At 41.7% G+C, this 22,434-nt stretch overlaps 1 protein-coding gene across 2 annotated transcripts in view; it reads left to right on the plus strand.

The window, feature by feature from the left end:
* Nucleotides 1–22,434, plus strand: part of sema5a (sema domain, seven thrombospondin repeats (type 1 and type 1-like), transmembrane domain (TM) and short cytoplasmic domain, (semaphorin) 5A) — a 125,050-nt gene that overhangs the window by 80,642 nt on the left and 21,974 nt on the right. For both annotated transcript variants that reach the window (XR_011311195.1, XM_069705510.1), the window contains exons 14-16: nt 106–249; nt 4,939–5,086; nt 14,388–14,613. Coding sequence is in view for 1 of the 2 variants with exons in the window: in XM_069705510.1 (XP_069561611.1) it covers nt 106–249; nt 4,939–5,086; nt 14,388–14,613 (518 nt within the window). In the remaining variant the exon portion in view is untranslated. The remainder of the gene's footprint in view (nt 1–105; nt 250–4,938; nt 5,087–14,387; nt 14,614–22,434) is intronic.

Consider the following 22,434-nt stretch of genomic DNA (forward strand, 5'->3'; position numbering starts at 1 on the left):
CAATAAACAAAACAAAACTGTTATGTAAAACTTTATACAAAGGAACAAAGCTCAAATGGTGTTAGCAAAAAACTTGGACTGACGTTGTTCTGTGTGTCTCCATAGAAACGGAGCATGGACTCCCTGGACTTTCTGGTCCCCCTGCAGCACCAGTTGCGGCATCGGCTTCCAGGTGCGTCAGCGCTCCTGCAGCAACCCGACCCCTCGCCACGGTGGACGAGTGTGCGTGGGCCAGAACCGTGAGGAGAGGTAAATAAAACAAACGCACACCCACACTTGTACAGCATGGATTTACTTTAATCAGTCCGTGTCAATGAATGTATATGTGTGTTCAGAGCTGTGCACATTAAAGAGGGGGGAAAAAGCTACTTTTTTCCATAGTTTGCAACCTGCAGTTAAGAAGTATGACTTTGGCTGCGACATTTTGTTTTCCTGTTTTTCCTTACTTCTGTCCAACTGTGTGACAGCCAATTAAGGAGAGAGTGGGATAGGCCTGTGCTTGGGTAATTATCTGGCTTTCACGCACAGACCGAGTCTACGTTTTGAAGCTTTGGAGGCTTTGGCGTAGAATAATCGCCTTTCTAAAGATGTTTGTATGGTTTCTAAGCAACCTTCAAGGCCAGAAAAAAAAGTTTTTAAAGAGAAAGCATGTGAAGTACAAAAAGCCATACAAAGAAACGGGTAGAAAAGGTCAAGTTGTTGTTTTTTTATTTAAATTTTTTTTTTCTGTTTGTTTTGTTTTGTCAAGTGATTGCCAAATCAAAGAAGGTCTGTGTAAAGCTTTTAGAGCTTGCACTGTGTGTAAAAATCATACAAGACTATTATGCTATTTTATTTCCATTCCAGTAAAGACCGCCGGGTTTTAATGAACCAAAGCATTACTTCTTTGTGTCCGTAGAATCCACGTTAAGCCACCAGATATCGTTCTGATGTTTTTCATCCAGCCCCAGCTTTAAACCAAAGGAGAAGGCAGAAAAAGTGCAAAGTAAATACAGTTCAGAGGGTACAGGAAAGGAAAAAAGGAGAAATAAATTGTTAGCACTTGTGACCATGGCAACAGAAACAGTATGTGATAGACGAGTAATTGCATATGGCCTTCAAGGATGAACCTGATATTACTCCTTTTTTTTTCAAAATTCTGTCCTCTGCACTTTTTCATTTTATCACTCCCTCCTCTAAACCTTTTCTTACTCATTGCTGCTCCTGGTGGAGCAGTCCACGAGAAACGGACTGCTCCACCAGGAGCCCTAAGGAAAATATACGTAGTGACCAACACAGCCCAGTTTAAAAAATAAAAAATTTAAAAGTGCCTGCGCGGGCAAACACTAAAGACCGCAGGGGGCCAGAAGCAGATTTTGCCACCCCCTCTATGTCTTTCTCTGAGCTTTAATCTCATTTGTTTCATCTCCCCTTCTTGCTCTCTACACGCTCTGTTCAGCTATTTAAAACACCTTAGGCCAGTCAGGGGCCAGCTGTGAGGGCTGGAATCGGATCTTTGTAAGGTAGGAGTGAGAGGAGAGGCGTCTTTGTGCGCGTGTATGTGTTCACGTGAAAGAGAGTTGGGCAGATGAACAGTGAAGCACAGAGAAAGAGAGAAAATGTGTGAACAGATGAATTATGCTGTCAGTTTCAGTCTGCCGGAGGGAGAAAAATAAGGGGATGCTAGAAAATATGTGCGTGTCTTCAATATGAGCATATCCAGGTGTATCGGGAATGTTTATCGTCATTTAAGAGGAAAAAAATGGATGAAACATGGGGGAAAAAAAACTGGGTTTTTATACAACTCTGTACTCTGTGATGGTGTCCAAAAAAACTTCCACCACATCTGCCGTTTGTAGTTATCCATGTGTGTGAAACAATCTTCTGAATAAGCTTTCATCTGCATGGCACGAGAGGGGCTGGAACTTTGTCAGCTTTAGCGCACTGAATGATTCTTTTACTGCTGTGAAAGGCTTTTCTTTTATGGGGCACACAGCTCCTTTCAGAGGTGTTAGGCATCTGCAGCGAGCCTCACTACACACTTTGTTCGTCCACTGTTGCCTCAAGTACCCCATTCAAAGGCCTTATGTTCAAACATGCATGCATATGACATGACTTCATAGATACACACATATACAACATCAACAACAAAAAACAGATTTTAAAGGCAAAATAAACCTCTTTTCCTCGTCTTTTTTCCACGTCTGTTAGCCAAGAGGCCTGTGATAAGTTCGGCCTCGATTGTTCGCAGCAGGCACAGCTTTTAAAGATAAAGCAAATGCCATGAAAGAAAGCGTACACAGCAGCGCTACGGGCTTAAATCTGGCTGCTTAATGCCTGCATTTATGAACCTTCTGTTGGTATTTCCCTTAGCACACTGACAGCGTCCACACTGCTTACTCAGCCTATAGCAGCTAATTAGCCTCGTTTTAGTCTGATCAGCTCCGTGTGTTTTAGAGAGAGGAGAAAAGGATAAGATAACAAAGCCACTCACTTGTCTGAAATGATTAAAGCGGCTATGATGATGATTTTGAAGCTCTAAATATACTCTACTGTATTGACGTTTGTTTTTTTTGTTTTTTTGTGTGTTGTGGTGCATTAGGGATATTTTGTGTGCATACAAGCCTGTTTGCATGAATGTCTTTGTGAGTGTGTGTTTGGGTGCATCTTTCTCCCTCTCTCCAGCATGTGCAAGATTGTAATCCACACTTGTCCTCACTTTTAAACACTCTTCCTCCCCACTGTGCTATCCCACTACAAGCATGCAGATTAGGAAACGTGGAAAGAAACACACTGCTCTGAGGATTTTATTTTACAACCAGAGTATACAGAGTCTAGCTTTTGATTAGATATGAAAAATATAGAGTATTTGGGAATCGTACAATGGAAATACACAGCCTAAGCCTTTGGAGAAAGGATATAAATTTAAAGCTATATTAGCGCAAGAAGTCTCAGTTGTCTTCAAAAGGCCAACACACAACAAAATGGCAATAAAAGCAATTTTATGGTATGCGTAAAAGTTATAAAATATATTATATGGTTCTAATAAGCCCGGCAATCGTCTGTCGTTAATGTATAATGAGAATTGAGTGATTAAAGTATTTAAACATCGCAGTAATCCTGTCTTGTAAAACGATGTAATTAGAGATGATCCATGCATCTTTGTGGCTTTTTTAATAGGCTCTGTCAATGAATTATGCAAACTGCATATGCACGTTCATTAAGATTTGAGATGTAAGTTTCTTGGCTGTACTTAGCTGTGTTAACGCACACTCGCTGGCACACCATGCACAGATATATGCCTTTGACCTGTCTCTGGCTACATGATTCATTCATTCATTCATTCATTCATTCATGACATGTTCAGGCTCACAGTGTTCGCAGCGCTCTCTGCACTCCAGGCCACATCAAAGAGATCTGTGGGGTTTGTAAAAGTTTGTTTCAAGGGAAGTTTACACGCCTTTTCAGACATCCCTGTCTTGTGGTCTTGAGCTCTTTGTAGCTATTCCAGTTCAGTGGCAAGGTTTCCAAAGTGCGGTGACGTCTTCAGTGCCCTTCACATATAATTTTAGTGGTCTGACAGATAATGTAGCTATTCAATTTTCCACAGACAATCCAAAAGAGTGTGACACATGATTCAAGTTAACCTCTGCTGTCAAAGCCTGTAGAGCTAACTCATGTCTCTTCTATCCCTCAAATTGTGTAATTATAATACACAATAATTAGGTAAAGTTGCATTTATCTTTTTCATGACAATGGATTGAATTAGTATAAGTAATATTAAAATGACAAACCTGCAGGAAATTATCACCTGACCCTACAGTTTATTCCATATATATGGAGCGTTTTTAGTATCTTTCAGCTCCTTCAAAATTGTTGCAAATCTACGAGCAGCAGGCAGCTGTTTGGGAAAAAAGATCTCAGATAAAGTCACTGAGCCCTACCTACCCAGCACCGAACAGAGACACAGCTAGCTGGCAAAAATATTAGAGCATGTAGTTACATATTTCTCTCAGGAGTTGGTGGAGACCAAAACAGCAAAAAATCCTGTTATTGGACACTGGAGTAACATATTGCAGAGTAATATTGGACTTTAAAGTCATTAGACTTGCTCGCATGTTGCAGATGGGACCTTAAATTGACTGGATGTACGCACTCATCTTGATCAGACTGGTTTCAGGTAGAACTCACCTTTGAATAAAACAATTCTCAAGCTAGTTTCTTTCACTCCCTTTGGAGATTGTAGAGCGTTATGCTTGATGACTTTAATAATTACTGTAACTGTTTTTGTCAATTGTGTTCCTAGATTGTTGGCTGCCAGACTTTATCATCAACTGCATATATTGAAATGGACATAACCTCCCTGGTGTCATCGATAGGTTTCATGAAAAGCAGTTTTGAAGCTCAGTTCCGGTTAGCTTTCAATAACTGCTGTCTCTGCAGTGTCTGCCTCAGCCTTTCTCCCAGTTAATACGCAAATGGGAAAAGAGGTGGTTAGCGTAGTTGCTGAAACCTGCTGTAGCTCGTCATTTGTAACATGACATTGTAACATGTCAGTCTAAGTAGCCCTGCCCTTAATTATGCACATAGGCTTTATATAAAAGTGGGTGTTGCTTCCGGGTCTGAAAAATGAGGCTAGTGTGAAAGTGTCTTGAACGGCAATACCCTCGAGGGCCACTAGGGGTTGGCTCCATAAAGGGTCCGCCTCCAATAGACTCTAATTCAACTTTCCTTATGGAAAAAAAATTACTGACTGTGTATTTCCTAAGTTATAAGAATGTCATTCACTAAAGTCACTCCTTCTTATTAGTTTTCTGTTGGTTCTTTGGTGGAACTGCAATCCTTTTTCAGCCAAAGATGTTGCCGCTTGTTTCTTGTGCTGATTGCATTTTTCTTCTTTCTTTTTTTTTTTTTAAATCACCACCCTCATTCTCTGCCGTCTTTCCCCTTCCTTCACAGGTACTGTAACGAACACCTGCCCTGCCCACCGCACGTCTACTGGTCAGCCTGGTCGGCATGGGAACGCTGCACCGTGCCTTGTGGCGGAGGTATCCAGTCGCGACGCAGAACCTGTGAGAACGGCAACGACTGTCCCGGGTGTGGTCAGGTATGTCATCCAGAACAATAGCTCTCACATGCACCTCCTTCTATATGTCTTTCGCTCATTCCGTTCATTGTTTAGGAGCTCAGCTTAAGCCATTTGATGCGAGGAACAGTCAGTGGTGATGAAATTGGAACATCCAACACGACCAAATCCCCTGGCTATATTTGTACAGTGGCAGCAGCCATCAGATTTATTACCAAGACCTATTTAATACCACACACACGCACGCACACACACAGAGTAATCGCACCACATATGAATAGACTTATTTTCTGCCACAGAGCTTTCTCCGAAGCGCAGCTGATGCAAGGAAGTGTTGAAATACGAGCGTTTTCCTTCATGACAGAATAATGTGACGCTTTTGTTATTTCTGGTGCTATTTTCATACGTACACACATCTACTGTAAATAAGAGGGAACAATCATGATAGCTGTAGCTTCTCGTGTCCCTCTTGGAAATGGATTAAAGAATGTGGGTCAGGGCCTTGTGGATGCATGGGATCCTTGAAATGTGTTTTCATTTGTTTGTTGGTTTTCTTTTACATTTTTGGGAGAGATTTTTATTTTTGTGATCATTTTAACTTTCTTTTAACGACTGGTTTAGATTTACCGTTTAGGATTAAGGTTTTAATCATGCGTGTTTACACACAATCTGCGTGTATGTGGAATAAATGATTAGAGACAGGCACTTACTCAAATGGGCAATAGTTTGTTTTCATAGAAATGCAGTCAAATGCTGAAAAAGCATTCATCTACCCAAATCACATTTAGCTAAAGAAAAAACACATCCCACAGGTCGTGTAATGGGCTGTTATAAAGCTAAATAATACACTGCCAACATTATGAAACATCCCACACAAGGCCTTGCACCTCAAGAGCATATATAGTATCTGATAATTGCCCATAACACATTAGTAGCTGCAGAACACCCAAATAAAACAACTGACCTCTCATTAAATAGTAATTTAGCAGTCACACCATATCATCCACTGCTGCGTTCACCTACTCTCTCTCCCACACACAAACACAGACACACATTCACATAATGGCAGCTGTCTTATTTGTTGTCACAGCACAGCAGCCATCATCCTCACTGAATCACCCTGGGATGCAGCGGCATTCCTTCAGGAACGCAGATCAGAAAAGGAAAGTGACGGCAAGCACGAGGGAATCTCGGCTCTTCGACACTGCCGGTTCCAAAAGGGAAAGCCTGCCTTTAAGTGTCGGCATTTGTTGCGTTATTTCTGACGCATCCTCAGTGTCGAGACGTGTTCGGGCTCAGCGAGCAGGAGATGTTAGAGATAGTTTTTATTGGTGTCAAAGGAGGGAACAGTCTCATATTGCTAACAGTCGAGGAAGTGACATACTGTTCTACAGAGAGCTGAGCCAAGTCACTTGGAAGCTTCGACTTGTACAAACTTTCTGTCTGTTTAACGACGTGGTTCTGCTTCTTCCTGCTTCTTTTTGCTTTTGGACTTTCACTTGTTGTCCTTTTGTTTTGTTTTCTCATCGACTCCTTGTCCTCTAACATTGTGATATGGACTTAATTGGGGCTGTCTCGGCCGCAGGAGTTGTAATTACATGCAGCCTTCACAGACAAGGCTTGGCCACAGAGGACTTTATTTAGACAGCTTGGGTAACTTGTATTATAGCAGCATATTCACTCTGATCAAAGAAGCATTTGCTGCCTTTCATTTAAAACTCTGATAAGATGCTAAATGGCACAGCTGTTAATGGATAACAATTGCCTCAGTGCACTTAAAGCCCCTAAACAGGTACAGGTTCAGTGTTTAAGAGACAGGAAGCTTAAGTATACTCACCATAGTGTTTTTTGTAGTATTAAAACCTTAACTATTCCCAAGGATGATGATGATGATGTTCATAATGACGGGAACATGTTCTTTTAATTTGATCAAGAATCCAAAAAGTGTGATAGACATAATTTTTACGTGCCATCTGTCTGTGTTTCTTCCCCTGGACACATGCATGTTTAATTAAACAGAAGGAGACCACCACACACACACACACACACGTTGCTGCCTCTGTCACCACAGCCACTTTTTTCAGATCAGGCATACTTCTGAGACTTGAAGAGAAAACCACAGTGTATGTAATTGACAGAGCTTGTATGTTCTTTTGTGCTTCATTTACTTGTAAGGATTGATATGCTCCCAGCCACCTGTGGTTCAGTTCCAGGTGTTTACCATATATTAATCGACAGCAATGGGAAAGCATCTGCTTGTTGTCAGGCAGAGAATTCACAAGAAAATACTAACTGTTGGAACTTTTTTGAAAGCCGCTCTTAAAGTTGGAGATACAAATTCTGTTGCAACATAGCAGACTCCTCCGAACACGCTGTAAACCTATTCAGTTTACTTTTTCATTGTCTATTGATTTATAATGCAAAAGTTTATTTACTTGCGCCCCCTACACAGGGAGCTCACTCCATAGTCACACACAAAGAAAAAGTGAAGCTCGTAGGGATTCAGGTCAAGGACCCTTCAAATTTAACCAAAGTGTCTCTACTCACTATGCAACCCTGCTACCCTTTTAAAACAAAATGCTGCCACAAGTTTGATTAAAGAAACTCTCTCGGTGCTTCATTTTCATCAAACCTGCCCTAATGTTGCTCCATGTGTCATCGCCATCAGCCTCAGCTGTGGTCTTACTTTAATGGAACTATTTATTCCTGAGGTATTCAGTGCCTCATTTTGCTAATGCAAAAGGCCACATGACTGCAGCTTCATCAGTCTGAGCCCCGGTCCGTGCGGCGCTGCTCCATCTCTCTGCTTTCACTGTATCCGCACTACAGGTTTGAATCCCCCAGAGAAACTGGCAAAATCTGGGCTGGAAATAAACAAGTTAGGCTCCAGTGGCCCAGCACGGATGCACTGCACCGAGAGTACTGTACTTAACCCCATCTTCTCTAGTGTGATGACTCATAAACTCAACTACAAAAGAAGTGCTTCATTAACCTTGGATAAATTGGAAACAAAACTATATTTTCTGTCCCAATATTCAAGCAGTGAGTCCTTTTAAAGATTATGTATTCTGGAAAATATCTTGTGAAATTAAAAACCATTGTAGAGTTGCTGAAAGAAAATAATTATTAAATGAAATCTTTTGATGCAGTTCAAACAGTGCTGTTGAAAGGGTGTTCATCAAAGCTGACTCAAGAGATTATATGCCAAGTCAATCAGGAAGGTCATTGTTGCTCATGAGTATGAAAAAAAAAAAAAAACAATATAGAAAAATAAAAATGTCAGGAGGAGGTTTAAATGTGCTCTTCACCCGTACATCTGATCGTCAGTCACCCCACACTGAAGAAACCAATGATATTTAATAACAGACGACTCCAGGTAATAGTTGATTGTGATCTATGAAACTTTTCAACAACATTTTGTGTAACAAGCAGATACGTGTCTTTTCTGTGTTGTTAGCAATTCCTCCAATAACAAAATTCAACTTTAAAGAATGTAACGTAGGCCCCTGCTTCATGAAGTCAACTTTACTTTCCAAAATTAGCAACAAAAGACACACCTAAAAACTGCATGTTCTACTTACTCTAGGTCAGTGGTGAGTGTCACCATCTCACTGATCTCTTGCTGGTTTGACGTGATGTTTGCCAGTCAAAATTACACGTTTAGAGCTGTGTGTGTGTGTGTGTGTGTGTGTGTGTGTGTGTGTGCGTGTGTGTGTGTGTGTTTGTTCTCCTTGTCCCTGCATGGGTTTTCTCCAGGTGCTTTGGCTTTCTCCCACAGTCCAATGGTGTGCGTGAGGTTAATTGGTGTACCGTCGGTGTGAATGATTGTCTGTGTATCTCTGTTGGCCCTGTGATTGACTGGTGACCTGTCATAGGTCTACCCCACTTTCACCCAAAGTCAGCTGGGATAGACTTCAGCCTTCCCCCGTTCAGGATAAAGTAGGTGCAGATAATGGATGGATACATTTCTTCTCTAAATTCAAACTCAGTTTGATCTGAGTTCTATTTAAATCATAAGGGTAGCAAGTGTCTTCTCTACATTTTCTGTATGCTGCGTTTCCTCATCAAACAATTTCAGACACGTACTTGTGAAATTCAGTCTCACGTGTCCGCCTAATGTTTTGCACATTTGAAAATGTATTTATTTTAAATTATAAAATGCAAGACAATTACAGTTTATGTTGTAAAAATGCATTATATAAGAGAGCATTTTATACTAGATTCTGCGAAGAGTTACAACTTCAATGTAAATGGCTTGCTGATATTCTCTTTAATTCCTGGTAATAGATGAAAGACGACTTGCTTCAGAGTTGTGCGGTCTTCAAGAGTATATCATTCACTGTGGTATATCCTACTTTGTACAGTAAAGTACATCAAATATCTCTCATATCCAAGGATCAAAAAGAGTCATTCTTCTCTGCTGAATCTGCCTCTCAGAGTTAAATAAGTGAAATGTGGGCCATGCAGAACTGACGAAGCACAGAGCTGCTTAATGAAACTGAGAGCTGCTCTATTTACCTGCGAGGAGTTCAGCTGTGCAGGCGGGCTGCGAAATGAAAGTTAAGTACCCAGAGCTGCTTCTGTCGGCAGACTGACGTGTGAACACGCTTGTGTGTTTTTGTATTGTTCTGTGTTAGCCACTGTGTGCACTGGTGTGTAGCCAGCTCCCAGCTGACAGTGGGCTTCATTATGGAGTCAGATGGGTGGAGAGACAGACAGAGAGAGAGAGAGCGAGACAGAGAGAGACAGAGAGAGAGACCGAGAAGTCAGTGTTTGACAAAGTGTGTTTTGGTTGGCGCTGCTAATTGAAATGATGTGTCATGGAGACTTGAAGAACATTAGGCCTCCTTCTCTGAGGACTCAACCACAATAGATAAAGATGTAGACACCTGATACGATTAGTCCCTCTCACATATGGACCATACACTCAAACATCAGGGTACTAGTGTGTAAATGTAGACGTCCCTACATATTCGGTCACTCGCACACACATGCACAGCTCTCCCAGTCCAATAGGAAGTGTAATGATGGCAGGAGGCTGGAGAGGCACGACTCCTTATTATTCACCTCCCACAGCTGGTCAGACACAACAGAGGCCCTTTTGTACTTACACACACACACACACACACACACACACACACACACACACACACACACACAATACACATGCAGTGTATTTCACCCTCCAAATTCACACATTCTTCAATAAAAATAAGGGAAGAGGCTGAGGGCTTATACTTCCCCAGCACTCGGACACTGTGCTGACACACACACAGGCTTCCTTTCCCTTTTTTGCCCTGCTTTTCTCTCAACTTTGTATCCCTTCAGTCTATAACACCAAAAAAAAAATAGGCACAAAGCTCTGTGGATGGAGACAGAATGAGATAGGAGCTGCCTGAATCCATAAAGCAGCCATGCATAAACGTATAAACATGCACACGCTTCACACACACACACACACACACACACACACACACACACGCGCAAATCAGTTCCAGCCTGAAGTAAAAAGTTTCACTCAACCGTCAAGTTGTCAGTCTTGCGCGTGCGCACACACACACACACACACACACAGAAACACAAGCAGCCACGGCTGACCAACCAGGCGGCTTGTTTGTGTGAGGCAGTAAAGATGCTATCAAGCGTCCTCCCGCCCAGCCGTCCTGAGCTGCAGCCAGGAACCCATTACAGAGCTGCCGTCTCTGAGCAGCTGCCTGTTAAAGGTGTTTCACAGCACAAAATCGCTGCTCTCCATTTGCCAGTAATGCACGTTGCCGCTCTCGCCAGGGGGAGCATGGGTACGAGTCAAAATCAGCGGACTAATTGAATCCAATTTTGTGTTCCACATGCCACTTGTCACATTCGACTGCTCACCACCATGTTTTCACTTTCGGTTAATTTCTCTGAAATTGAGACGTGAGTGTGGCTGAGTGAAGAGAGCTGGAAATGTTTCCTGGATATTTTTTTTATTTTATTTTATTTTTTTATTACTTTGTTTCATTAGTTTACCATATAAACTAGAAAGAAGTAGATACATAATTTAAATAGCTCAGTTAAATGTTTCAGAGAATCAAAGTTTGATTGAAACAGGGCTCTTTGTTTTTGTTCAGACGAGCACGTTTACTATGGGCAACATGTAATGTATGCCTAAGATGACCTATTCACTGCTTTAGCACAGCGAATGTCATTTGGATGGGGTTATTTTATTTCCTTGTGTGTGTGTTGGGGTTATGGGTTTGGACTGATGTTTATTTTTGCGTTCACGGGTCCTTCTTTTTTCATTTTTAATGCATTATTCAAATCGCCATATAAAATTTCTACTCCAAAAGCAGAAGGAACTGTTTTTGTTTTTTATTACGATGCTATTGTGTATTCACACACATAGCCACTATACCAGGGCTGTTTTTATTGCAGTAAAAAACAATAAACTGTCCACCCTCTGTCAAAATTTAGACCTGAATTTAATATTGTCAACAGCAGGAGTCTATAAGTTTTTCATAATATAGACCTCAAGGTGGTGCAGTGCTGATAATAGGAACCACCACCATGAGTTCCTTTTTTACAGGCAATGATTAACTTGACTACCAACAAAATTATTATTGATATCAAACTATTTTTGTGAAATTTTAAAATAATACAAAAAAACATTCTAGTACAAATGTACACAGCATCTATTTTATATCAGTCTGCCTGGGATGAGGGTTCCCTTCTCTGCTGACGTTTTTCCCCCTTTTCTTCTGTTAAATGGTCTTTTGGGGATTTTTTTTTTTTTTTCTTACCCAGAGGACCTTAGGATAAACAGTAGAATGTGCTGAGCTGATTGTGAAACCCCGTCAAGCAAAAGTGTGATTTGTGATTTTGGGTTGTATGAAGAAACCCGCTTAACTTAACTATTTTCCTCAAATATTCAACTCTCAAAAACTGCCTGTTACACTTTAATATCTGCAAATCTGTTAGCTAAAATCACATCCCTTGAGCCCATGAAACAGAAACAGCAGGATATCATAGACATCTCCTCCTAAATCTGCTCCTAAGGTCATCTGTACTTATTCTCCCCAAAGTACTAAATACTTTTTATTTATTATTGTCCAAACAAGCTGCCATCTTTGCATTAAAAAATGTCCTTAATTGACCCAAAATTTCACACAACTCAAAAGGGTGACTGTTGCCAAACTTTTTGACTTATGACCCCTTAAAATGACATCATGTTTAGTTGTCACTCCACGTCATTACAGTTAATAGCCTCAGTGTGAATATTAGTTCATTTTAAAGGCATTTTTGTTATCTTCCTCTTTCTAATTTGATTGGTTACGTCATCGCCTTGTGATTGATCAGATTTATCTTGGGTCCTCATGGGGAGACCTGGACCCCAAGTTTGAATCAACTGCTTGTAAGTGGTTTTTTATATGGTACCATTTATCTGAAGAGTTTGGGTCGACAGTAAAAGAACTATTTCGGGTGGAATTGCATTCAGGGCGTTTGGCCTCAGATCAGTCAGTGAGATATCTATTACACACCGTATATACTGACCACCTTGCTTTAAGCTGCATGTACTTTAGCTGTAGTTGATGTGGATTCCTTCAGAGACCTTGAATGAGGTTTAGCTTTAAACCCAGTAATTATCTCCTTCGCCCTCTGCATTGACACTAATCTACAGCGAGTAAAGAGAAACGCTTACCAGACAAGCCTCATTAAATATTTACTGTGTTTGGCCACCATCAACAACTCACACAACAAACACCCACATATTGTTTGCCTTTTTTCCCCTCATTCATGCCATGTGTTGCTTCTACGTCACTGTGGGCATCAGTGAGACGCTGAGGTGGCCGTTTTTTCCCTCTTCCATTTTGTTATTGTGATAATCACAGATTGTGGCCAGCCTGTGATGCGTGACAATGTTAAATATTAATGTCTGGAGATGATTACTGGGCTAGATGGAGAGAGGCAGGAAGTGCGTTGGAGGTGACACCCTCATTCATCACGGGCCTCTAACAGAATCTAAATCCTCCCTGTGTTTTTAACCTTGGCACCCCAGTGAGGAGAGGCAGAGGGAGTGATTGAGGGAGAGGAGGAGAGCAGGATAGGGAGAGAGATGAAACAGAGATACGGAGGGAAAAAGAAATGAGGAGCGAGAGAAAGAGATCTGACACAGCGTGCATTATGAACACTGTGTGAAAAACAGGCTGAAAGAAATATAAAGATGGATAGATGGATGCAAAGGGAGACCACGTGCAAGGATATAAAAAAAAAAAAAAGCAAGGGAGACGGTGAAGAATAGGTCTACTATATAATGTATAGACCTCTTCTCCTTAGCTGACCTGTCAGCCGATCCCATGCGACAGGCTGATGGATGTGCAGAAAGGAACTCTTATCTTATTTTGTCAAGGTCTGGCAGTCACTCAAGTCCTATTCAGCATAAATAAACAAGTGGTGAGGAAAATGGCAGCCGTTTCACCTTCTCCTCTACGATGTCATTTACTTCAGATGTATCACTTCCCTTCTCCTCCTTATTTCTTTAGCCGCGCACAAAAGGAGGCCGGACCAACTATTACCCACCTATTATCGTCTACAATCATATCATCATATGCAGCACCACAGAGGAAGCAGTGTATTATTCGACCAGTAGTCTAAAATAAAGGCTGAGTGAATTGGAGGAAATATATACTCATGGCTCTCCTGAATAAGTCTCACGTATCAAATGCTTCAGTGCTGTGTTTTTCATTTTTACTGCCCAGCTCTCAAAGCCAGATGCAGATAGGAGGGAGATATGCCATTAGTGCCACCCTTTTTTTCTTTCAACTTCTTCAGATCCGTGGCATCACCGCTCCTCCTCTCTTCTTCTCCTTCTCTCCATCCTTTTCCCTTGGATATAGATTAAACTTGATCAATGACCTTTTCTGCTTCGCGTGTTTGCCTCTCGCCATCTTCAGCAAGTGGCCTAATGGGAATCTTTCCTTAATCAGTACATGCAGGCAGAACGGCAGGCTATGTTGCGGCCAGGCAAACTTGGTTGGAGAGAGGTATTTTGGATGGATGAGTGCCGACGATGAAATGCTGTTTATTCCCTTAAAATAAGCGGTTTAATTTCAAATGAGTCAGTCGAGAATTTTGAAAGCCATTGTCCTGTCCATTGCTATGCCTGGTACATACACCAGAAAATTCTGTCTGAGCTTGTAATGCTTAATTATTGCTGTAATGATTTGTGATTATCTCTATTACTTCTCTGGACGTTTTAGGTTCACCTGCCTGCAAACATGCTCGCCATTAATTAAATCTCAAGGTTAAATGCAGTGAAACGTGTTCCTGTCTCTCGTGCCTGCAGGAGTACCAGTCATGCAACACCCTGCCGTGTCCCGACCTGAAGAAGACCACACCCTGGACTCCATGGACGCCCGTCAACATCTCTGACAACGGCGGCCACTACGAGCAACGCTTCCGCTACACTTGCAAAGCTCGCATCCCAGACCCGAGCCTGCTGGAAGTGGGCAGACAGAGGATCGAGATGCGCTACTGCTCCAGCGACGGATCCACTGGCTGCTCCACTGACGGTGAGTGCAGAGTGCAGGAGACAGATGGTCTCTTTCCATCTATATCAGCCTCTGGATGTTTCTGTTATCTCACTCCAACTGGCTTTCTTCCTCTCCGCAGGCTAGTTATTGCCCTCCTCGCCTCAAGCCATTCCTTCTTTCTGTGTCGCTGTTATTCATTAGCTCTTTCTTTCTCGTCTTCGAAAACTTTTCCTCTCTGTCTGTCCTGAGAAAGTTATAGGAGCCCTATCTCTGTCAGCTCATGTGTTTACGGTCCCATCCTCTTTGACTTTATCAGTGGATCAAAGCCTCAGACATGTTAATGAACTTTCAATCCACAAAGCCGATCAGCAGTTTACAACTAATTTTAGCTCCCGCTTGCTATCTTTCGCACTCATACGCACAAAGACAAACAGACACACAAATGCGTGCGCAAAGTTCAATTAGAGCCTTGCAAAGAAACACAAACATCAGCTCTTTATCCGTCATCCCAGCTATTCCCTTTTGCCCGAGTCGGTGCGCCACAGTCTCAGCAAGCCACACCCCTGGTGAATTAAACGCTGTAAATGTTTGTACAAACAGCCTGCTAATTGACAAGTTGTTTATGTTGTCAAGTGGAAGTATCCATATTAGAGAGGAGACAGGCGGGATGGCACCACACCACAGCAAAGAGGGCTCAGATACAGATGCAGCAGTTAAAGTTTGTTTATGATGTTGCTCCATGCCTCAGAGGGGAAAGCTGTTTTTTAGGGCTTTGGAGTTAGCGCCTGATTAAACTGCAGTGGCCTCCCATCTCTTTGATTTCATCTCTGGGTGGTCTGTCGCTTTACCACTCACATGCCACATGCTGCAGCGATCACTGATCTCTCTCCTCTCTCTTATTTCTGATTATTAATATCAGTCTTTTCTTCTGCGCTGTCGCAGGGACAGGTTGTTCTCTTCGAACTTTGAAGCTTAAATGTTCCTGAAGGGCTTAAATGAGCTCTGACAACCACAGAGAAAAAACTGACTGCAGACTCACAGCTTTAAGAGGAGTGACAGACACACATCTAAGACATTAGAGAACAAAGGCTCGAGCTTTAAATGGGTCTGCCTTGTTTCTGATTAGTGGGAGGAAGTGAGAGACACAACATGTTTCATTAGAGGTTGTCACCAGAAGCCTGACATCAGATTAGCTTCAGTGTTAATTACACCAATTGAAAAGTGAAGGCAGATAGCTCTGTGTCACTTTTGGACACATGCTAAGTCTGTGTTGTAGGATGTAAGCAGACTATAGGCTCCGACAAGCAGATGGTAATGTACTGCATGAGCTGCATACTACAAGCTTCAAATCCCTTCAACCAATGTCTATTTTTTTTTTCTGCCAAATCTGCCACCAGTAAAAATAGAAAACAGTGTAAACTCAGCTTGGTAATTTATGTCCAAAGAGTGCTGTAGGTTTAGACCTATTTAGACCCTTATTTTGGAGGGAAAGGATTGTGGGGCTTGATTGTGTTCATAGAGACAGACGTCATTATATGCCAAAGATTATCAGAAGCAATGATCACTGCAGGCAACATTTCTTGTCTGCATCTCAAAGTATAGCCTTGTGAATAAAACAGAGTGGTTTTGTTTCAAATGTATTTCTCCATTTGCTTCCTGCAAATGTTCAGTAAAACATTTTTTTTCAACATCAACACTGGTTTACCCCAAAGATGTGTTTTTTCTTCATCCTCAAAACCTTGTCCCGCTCAGTTGTAGTGTACCGTCTGGGTGAAAACAAGACCCACTGATGTGTGTGTGTGTGTGGCCTCTGTGTGCTAGTCTGACGTGCCCCATGTTGATTGTTCATCTCCAGACTTCAATATGATTCACTTCTTGGAGGAGTTTTAAGTCATAACTGTCAAAAAAGAGGACAGACACCAGTGATCCACTTCTTCATTTCAACCATTATCAAACTTGCCATCCATCTGGAGAGCACCGGTGTGTGTATTTGTGGGTGAGTGGGTGCGCATGCTGATATGTGTGGTTGCCAGTTTTCCTGCTGTGTGCACCTGTCTGCGTGTGTAGGTGTGTGTGAGAATTTTTTTTTTTTTTTTTTTCAATCTGCCCTCCGCCCACTCTCCGTCTCTCATAGATGTGTGGGGGGTGCCTGAAACTTTAAGAGCCTATCTTATGATTGGCTGTTAAAGCTTATCATAAGATAATTACGCCACAGTGGAGGAGTGTATTTATGTCCACCACTGGGGCAAAGGACACTGAGATCCCTCTGATATGATGAGCAGCTGAAAGGGAATCACTCAATAGAAATGATTTGCATCAGGTGGCCAACAATTCATGAGAGCTCTCCGCACATTGTGGCATTTACCTGCAAGAGCCACGATAGTAAAGGTTGCTGTTTGAAGGGTGTTGGGAAAGTCTTTGAAAATTTAATCAATAATTCAGTATGTGACACAGTTAAAAACTATTTACATTGATTTGCTAATTACTGAACAGCAAAGGTAAATGGTTGCATTACGCCCTAAGTTTTGTTACTTCACCCAGAGCTATTATAAGCTATTTTTATTGAATGTCCTGTCTACAACTGTCTGTATTGGGGGAAGATAGACGCGCCAAGCCTAATCTTTGGGGTGCTCCCAAGTCATCTGCTTTTAACCGCACGGACAACACACAAAAATAACAAACAGCCCTGTAAACAACAACCAGCAATTTTTCCTATAATTGCTTCTACCACCTAACTGGGGGATACAATTAATGCTCCTGCTCGACAGCAAAAAACTGGCCCAGCTACAATCGTCCCCAGAGCGATGCTGCGCACAACCCATTTTCACCATTTCTATTGCATGCACACTTTAAAATGCAACTTAAAATCCAAGTAACCTGTACCATCTCCATCTTATCTCACTCAAATATGCGAAAAATTGTCTCAGCGGGTGTCCTAACACAATTTTACTGCTTCAAAATTTTGATATTTTCATGTTTACATTGGACGAGCCCCTACTTGTTATCCAGCTGAGTTAGGGGATAACAAACAAGGGAGATCCAAACAATAACAATTTTATGAAACCAACAATTTCTTAACTCAAAAGAAGCCAAACAGAAACCAAACAAATGCTGACCGAGAACTACAAGCAAAGTCTAAATTCCCAACAATCAAACCAAATAAAATTAATCAATCTGGGTGCCTGGAAGGCAACTACCTTCCAGGTGGAGAGGGAGAAATCTTATTATAAAACCATATTATTTAGACTCTTCTGCAAGTGAAAACAATTCCTCAATGAGGAAGTAGGAGCCACGTTTTCAGATCTGAAGAAGGAAGCAGAAAACGGGCCAAACAACCACAGCTCTGATTTAGCCCTGGGCCATCACAGTAGATAAAAGAAAACAAATCATTGTACAGTGTTTTAACAAGCAGACAGCTAAGGGCTTGGGGATGTTTACTGACTATGACCAGCTCGTAGCCTCAGTCCTCAACTAAAAGCTGAGTGTGGGCAAAGCTAACAGTGGCTCACGAGAAGCTACAAACACCTGACAATTACAAAAACACAGTCTAACAGAGAAGTATTAAATTCTTGGTAAACAAGTCAAACCCCAAACTGAAGCATTATTTTAACAGTCTGCTGCTGCCTGAAACTGGATATTAATATGTTGGTATGCATGTGTTCATTTTCATGTCTCCACAAATTACTGAGGTAAAATATGTGAAGAGACAAAAAAAAAAAAAAAATCAGATCACTCTAGTGCTGCTTTCAAGTGAACATCCACCCTTCTTACACCACAGCTGACTCCTTTTTGTTTGCTCATTTGAGGTCGATGCATCAACTTTGAAAGACTATTTTCTCGCACTTGCCGTCTCACTGTCACACTGATGTCGCTTCCCTGCTACTCAATAAAAAGCCCTCGCTGCTATGTTGCCTGAGATCTTCCCCGTCTCTCCCCCCTTTGCTCTGCAAATAATCCAAATCGTCAAATGTCAGCTATATCAGATGGCAGCGATGCTAAAATCTACAAACATGGTGACATTCTGCCAGAGACGTGGCAGATATTATTGACACACACCTGGAAGTCTCATCTGTACCGTGCAGATAAGGAGAATTAATCCCCTGTCAATACAGACTATAAAGTGATGCTTGCGGTATGTTTCCCATTTTTGCAGCTTTCTTTGTGTTGCATTGTCTCTTATATTAAGATCTCTGTATGCCATGATTATGAGGGATAAATCATGAATATATGATTAAACCAAGCATTTACAATAAGCTTTTATATAACATACTGACTTGTTTCATATCAGTGATCATGGCTTAATGATAGCGATGAGTTAATTACTTCAGATCTGCAGTGATTTAAATATCACTTGTCATTACAACCAGTGATTAGTCTTGTAGCTGGTGTAGCCATTTTTTACCTCTTATCACATTTCCAATGCTTGAATGAAAAGCCAAACATTTGATCATTTGCATAATTTTCTGTATAGACATGTAGTTTTTAAATGTCCTTTAAATAAAATAGGCAATTTATAAAACATTATTTTTCTGCCCATCATGTGGTTAGTCCCTTCATTCAGTAATACAATTTGTCTTTATGTAGTATTTATGCTTTAATAAAGACTTTGGTGGTTTACATAAAGTAAATGGTTTTTGCATATTCTCCATCCTGTATGCTACCCTCTTCATATCTGTTTCTCTATTGATGGTAGCTTTGAGTGGAGCAGTGCATCCCAGTGCCTTAATAACTTCCTCAAACTCAGTAGCATTGATCGTGCCATCGATAAAAAAAAAAAAAAAATTAAAAAAACACCGCAAACCCGCAAAGTGTTGCTATATATGGCATGCATTCAATTCTCAAATGGCATCTACTGTTTACAATAATAATAGTGGCAGATTACTGCGCAAAACTGTTATGCTATTTTTTTAAACGTGTGTTCCTTTATTTTTTCAGACTGTCATGACCTCAGTTTTCTTTTCTTTTGTCTTTTAACTTAGTATGATTTTGGATTTCCATCTCCTCCTCTTTTGCTCTTTCAGCCCCTCCACTCTTCCTTTCTCCTGTTTGCCATTCCCACCTCACCTGCTCCCAGTTCCCCAATCTGCTCACCTGCAGCCACTCAGCCTAACAGACTGATTGACAGAGGGTTGACCCTGTTTATTTACCGTGAACTCGTCCTCACCCTGCTCTTTCGGTTTCATTTGCCTACCTGGATTTTGTCTCTGGCTGACGTTTGTGTTTTCTTTACTGATTTTTGTGAGTAAAGTTAAAAACAATTTTTCTTAGTTTACAAACTGCCTCCTGTAATGTGCCTCCAATTGAAAGTGTGCCAGACATGAATTTTGTCTGTGGAAATGACAAGTGTTAGAAGATTTTTTTTTTTCAGTTGTAATTACCTGGCAAATTAAAGCAACATCAGCTCCTTCAATCAGTTTCTGGACGATATTTTTTTTTAATGTCTCAAGCTCAAGCTGAAATAAAAACACCTTTTAAGCAACAATATTATCTCCTAACATATTTGTGTGCTTTCCCACACTTTACTTCACATTTTCAAATCAGTATGTTTAAGTCGATCATTGCAAAAGAACAATCACTCAGGATGTGGACTAAATAAATGTCTTTGGGGAGCATAATGCCATTTCAGTGTAGTTGTCGGTGTGTAAACTTCCCCACATCCAATACTCGGATCCAGAAAACATGCCCTTTTGTGCCTGATGTAGGTTTCCCATAATGGAGACTCCTATGGGCAAAACCCCACATTGGTCAAAAAGGGACCCACATGAGATTAGAGTGGATTTACCCTGACAAACTAACTAATGTAGTTAGTTTATGTGCTAACTCTGCAGCTAGGTGTTGGTGTTGAGCTCAGAGTAATAATTGCATTTCATACTGGAGCTGATTAACAATTTTTTAATCCATTCCAGAATTTGTTTTTCTAATTTTGGAAGGACTCTTTAAATGCCAAGTATTACTCTCATTACTGCCCAATGCATGCCGATTCAGCATGTTGACAAATCCAAAGCTTGCCCGTGCATACTTCCAGTGGCTGTTTTACTGGACACTTTGTTCAGGGGTGGCCTTTTGTCTTTAGTCAATCAAGCAATCAGCTGTAATCAGTACACCGCTGCAATTTACCCTCCCTCTGTTGCCAGGATAGAAAATATCTAACCGTCCATCTGTCATTAGTCAGCTTTCAACTAAAAGGCTTCTCGGTTATTAGTCACTCTCTGTGCTGCCATTGGCCAGTCCACCACACCAACAGACAATTTAAATTATTTCTGCCAAGACGTGTGTCTCTGAAACACATATTCCTGCCTGATTTAATCAATATCTGCACATAATGCGGATAATAAGTTAAAAGTTCGGTGTCGCCTGTTTTATGATGCAGCGGTAGTAACGTCAGGCTTCGAATAGGCTTTGGCATCTATCCCAATGTTTTATCATTTGCATCTCATACGAACAGAGGCAGACACAGAGGGAAAAGAAAGCACTGTAGAGATGAAAGACATTTCTGTGGAAGGTTGTGAGTTTGTAATTTTGCTGGCTTGTTTCAGTGAATGATGGCTTCATTTTTTTTTCGGGGAGAAACGCCAGCGTGTCAGCAGCCTGATGTGTTTCACTTCAGCTGATCTGGTATCAAGGCCAGGGCCCTCTCGTGGACGACAGATTAGTGTCTCCTGCACAGACGTCATGAGCAGACACGGAGTAGACACAGGACAGTGCTAGATAGATAGATAGATACTTCATTAATCCCACAAGGGGAAAAATGTTTTCGCTACAGCAGCATGATAGGTACAGGAAAGCAATAAAACAACAATAAAATGTTAAATATAAAAATGCACAGTATATACAATAAAATAGAATAATTAAATTAAAACTAACTAAACAATAGTGCAAGATTTAAACAAACGAGAAAACAGACAACCAACGGTGTTATTGTTGTGTGATGGATTTTGCCAGAGGTGAGTTATTGTACAGTCTTATTGCAGTGAGCAGGAATGATGTCCTGTATCGGTCCTTGTGACAGCGGAGCTGGAGGAGTCTTTTGGAGAAAGTGCTCCGCTGTCCCTGCAGCAGGTGGTGGAGAGGGTGGTCAGGATTATCCAATATGGATAATAGTTTCCTCAGCGTCCTCTTCTCCACCACCTTTTCTAGGCTGTCCAGTTTGCAGCCAATGATGGAGCCGGCCTTTGTTAAGTCTGTTGGTGTCGCCGGCTCCAATGCTGCTCCCCCAGCAGACTACGGCGAAGTACAATGCACTGGCCACAACAGACTGGTAGAACATCTCCAACATCTCGCTGCACACATTGAAGGATCGAAGTTTCCTCAAGAAAAAGAGTCGACTCATCCCCTTCTTGTAGACAGCGCCGATGTTGGTCTTCCATTTCAGTCTGTTGTCGATGGAGACACCAGGTACTTGTACTCCTCCACCATGTCCACATCCTCTCCCAGAACTCTCATCGGTTGTGGAGCCGTCGTCTTCCTCTTGAAGTCGACCACCATCTCTCTGGTTCTGGCCACGTTGAGAAGGAGGTGATTTCTGTCCTCCACTACTACCCTGTACTCATCCTCCCGTCCATCCCTTATACACCCGACCACTGCAGAGTCATCAGAGAACTTCTGCAGATGGCAGGACTCTGAGTTGTACTGGAAGTCAGTGATGTATAAGGTGAACAGGAAGGGAGACAGAACAGTTCCCTGTTGAGCTCCAGTACCACTGACCACCATATCAGACAGCACGCTGCCCAGACGGAAAAACTGTGGTCTGTCTGTCAGGTAGTCAGTGATCAGGAGACGGTGGACGCGTCCACCCCCACCACCCGCAGCTTCTCACTCAGCAGCAGTGGTTGGATGGTGTTGAATGCATTGGAGAAATCA

The sequence above is a fragment of the Brachyistius frenatus genome, unplaced genomic scaffold (genome assembly GCF_029030835.1).
Source record: "Brachyistius frenatus isolate BFR_SWC_R1_liver_20210118 unplaced genomic scaffold, ASM2903083v1 Contig_57, whole genome shotgun sequence".
Taxonomy (NCBI): domain Eukaryota; kingdom Metazoa; phylum Chordata; class Actinopteri; family Embiotocidae; genus Brachyistius; species Brachyistius frenatus.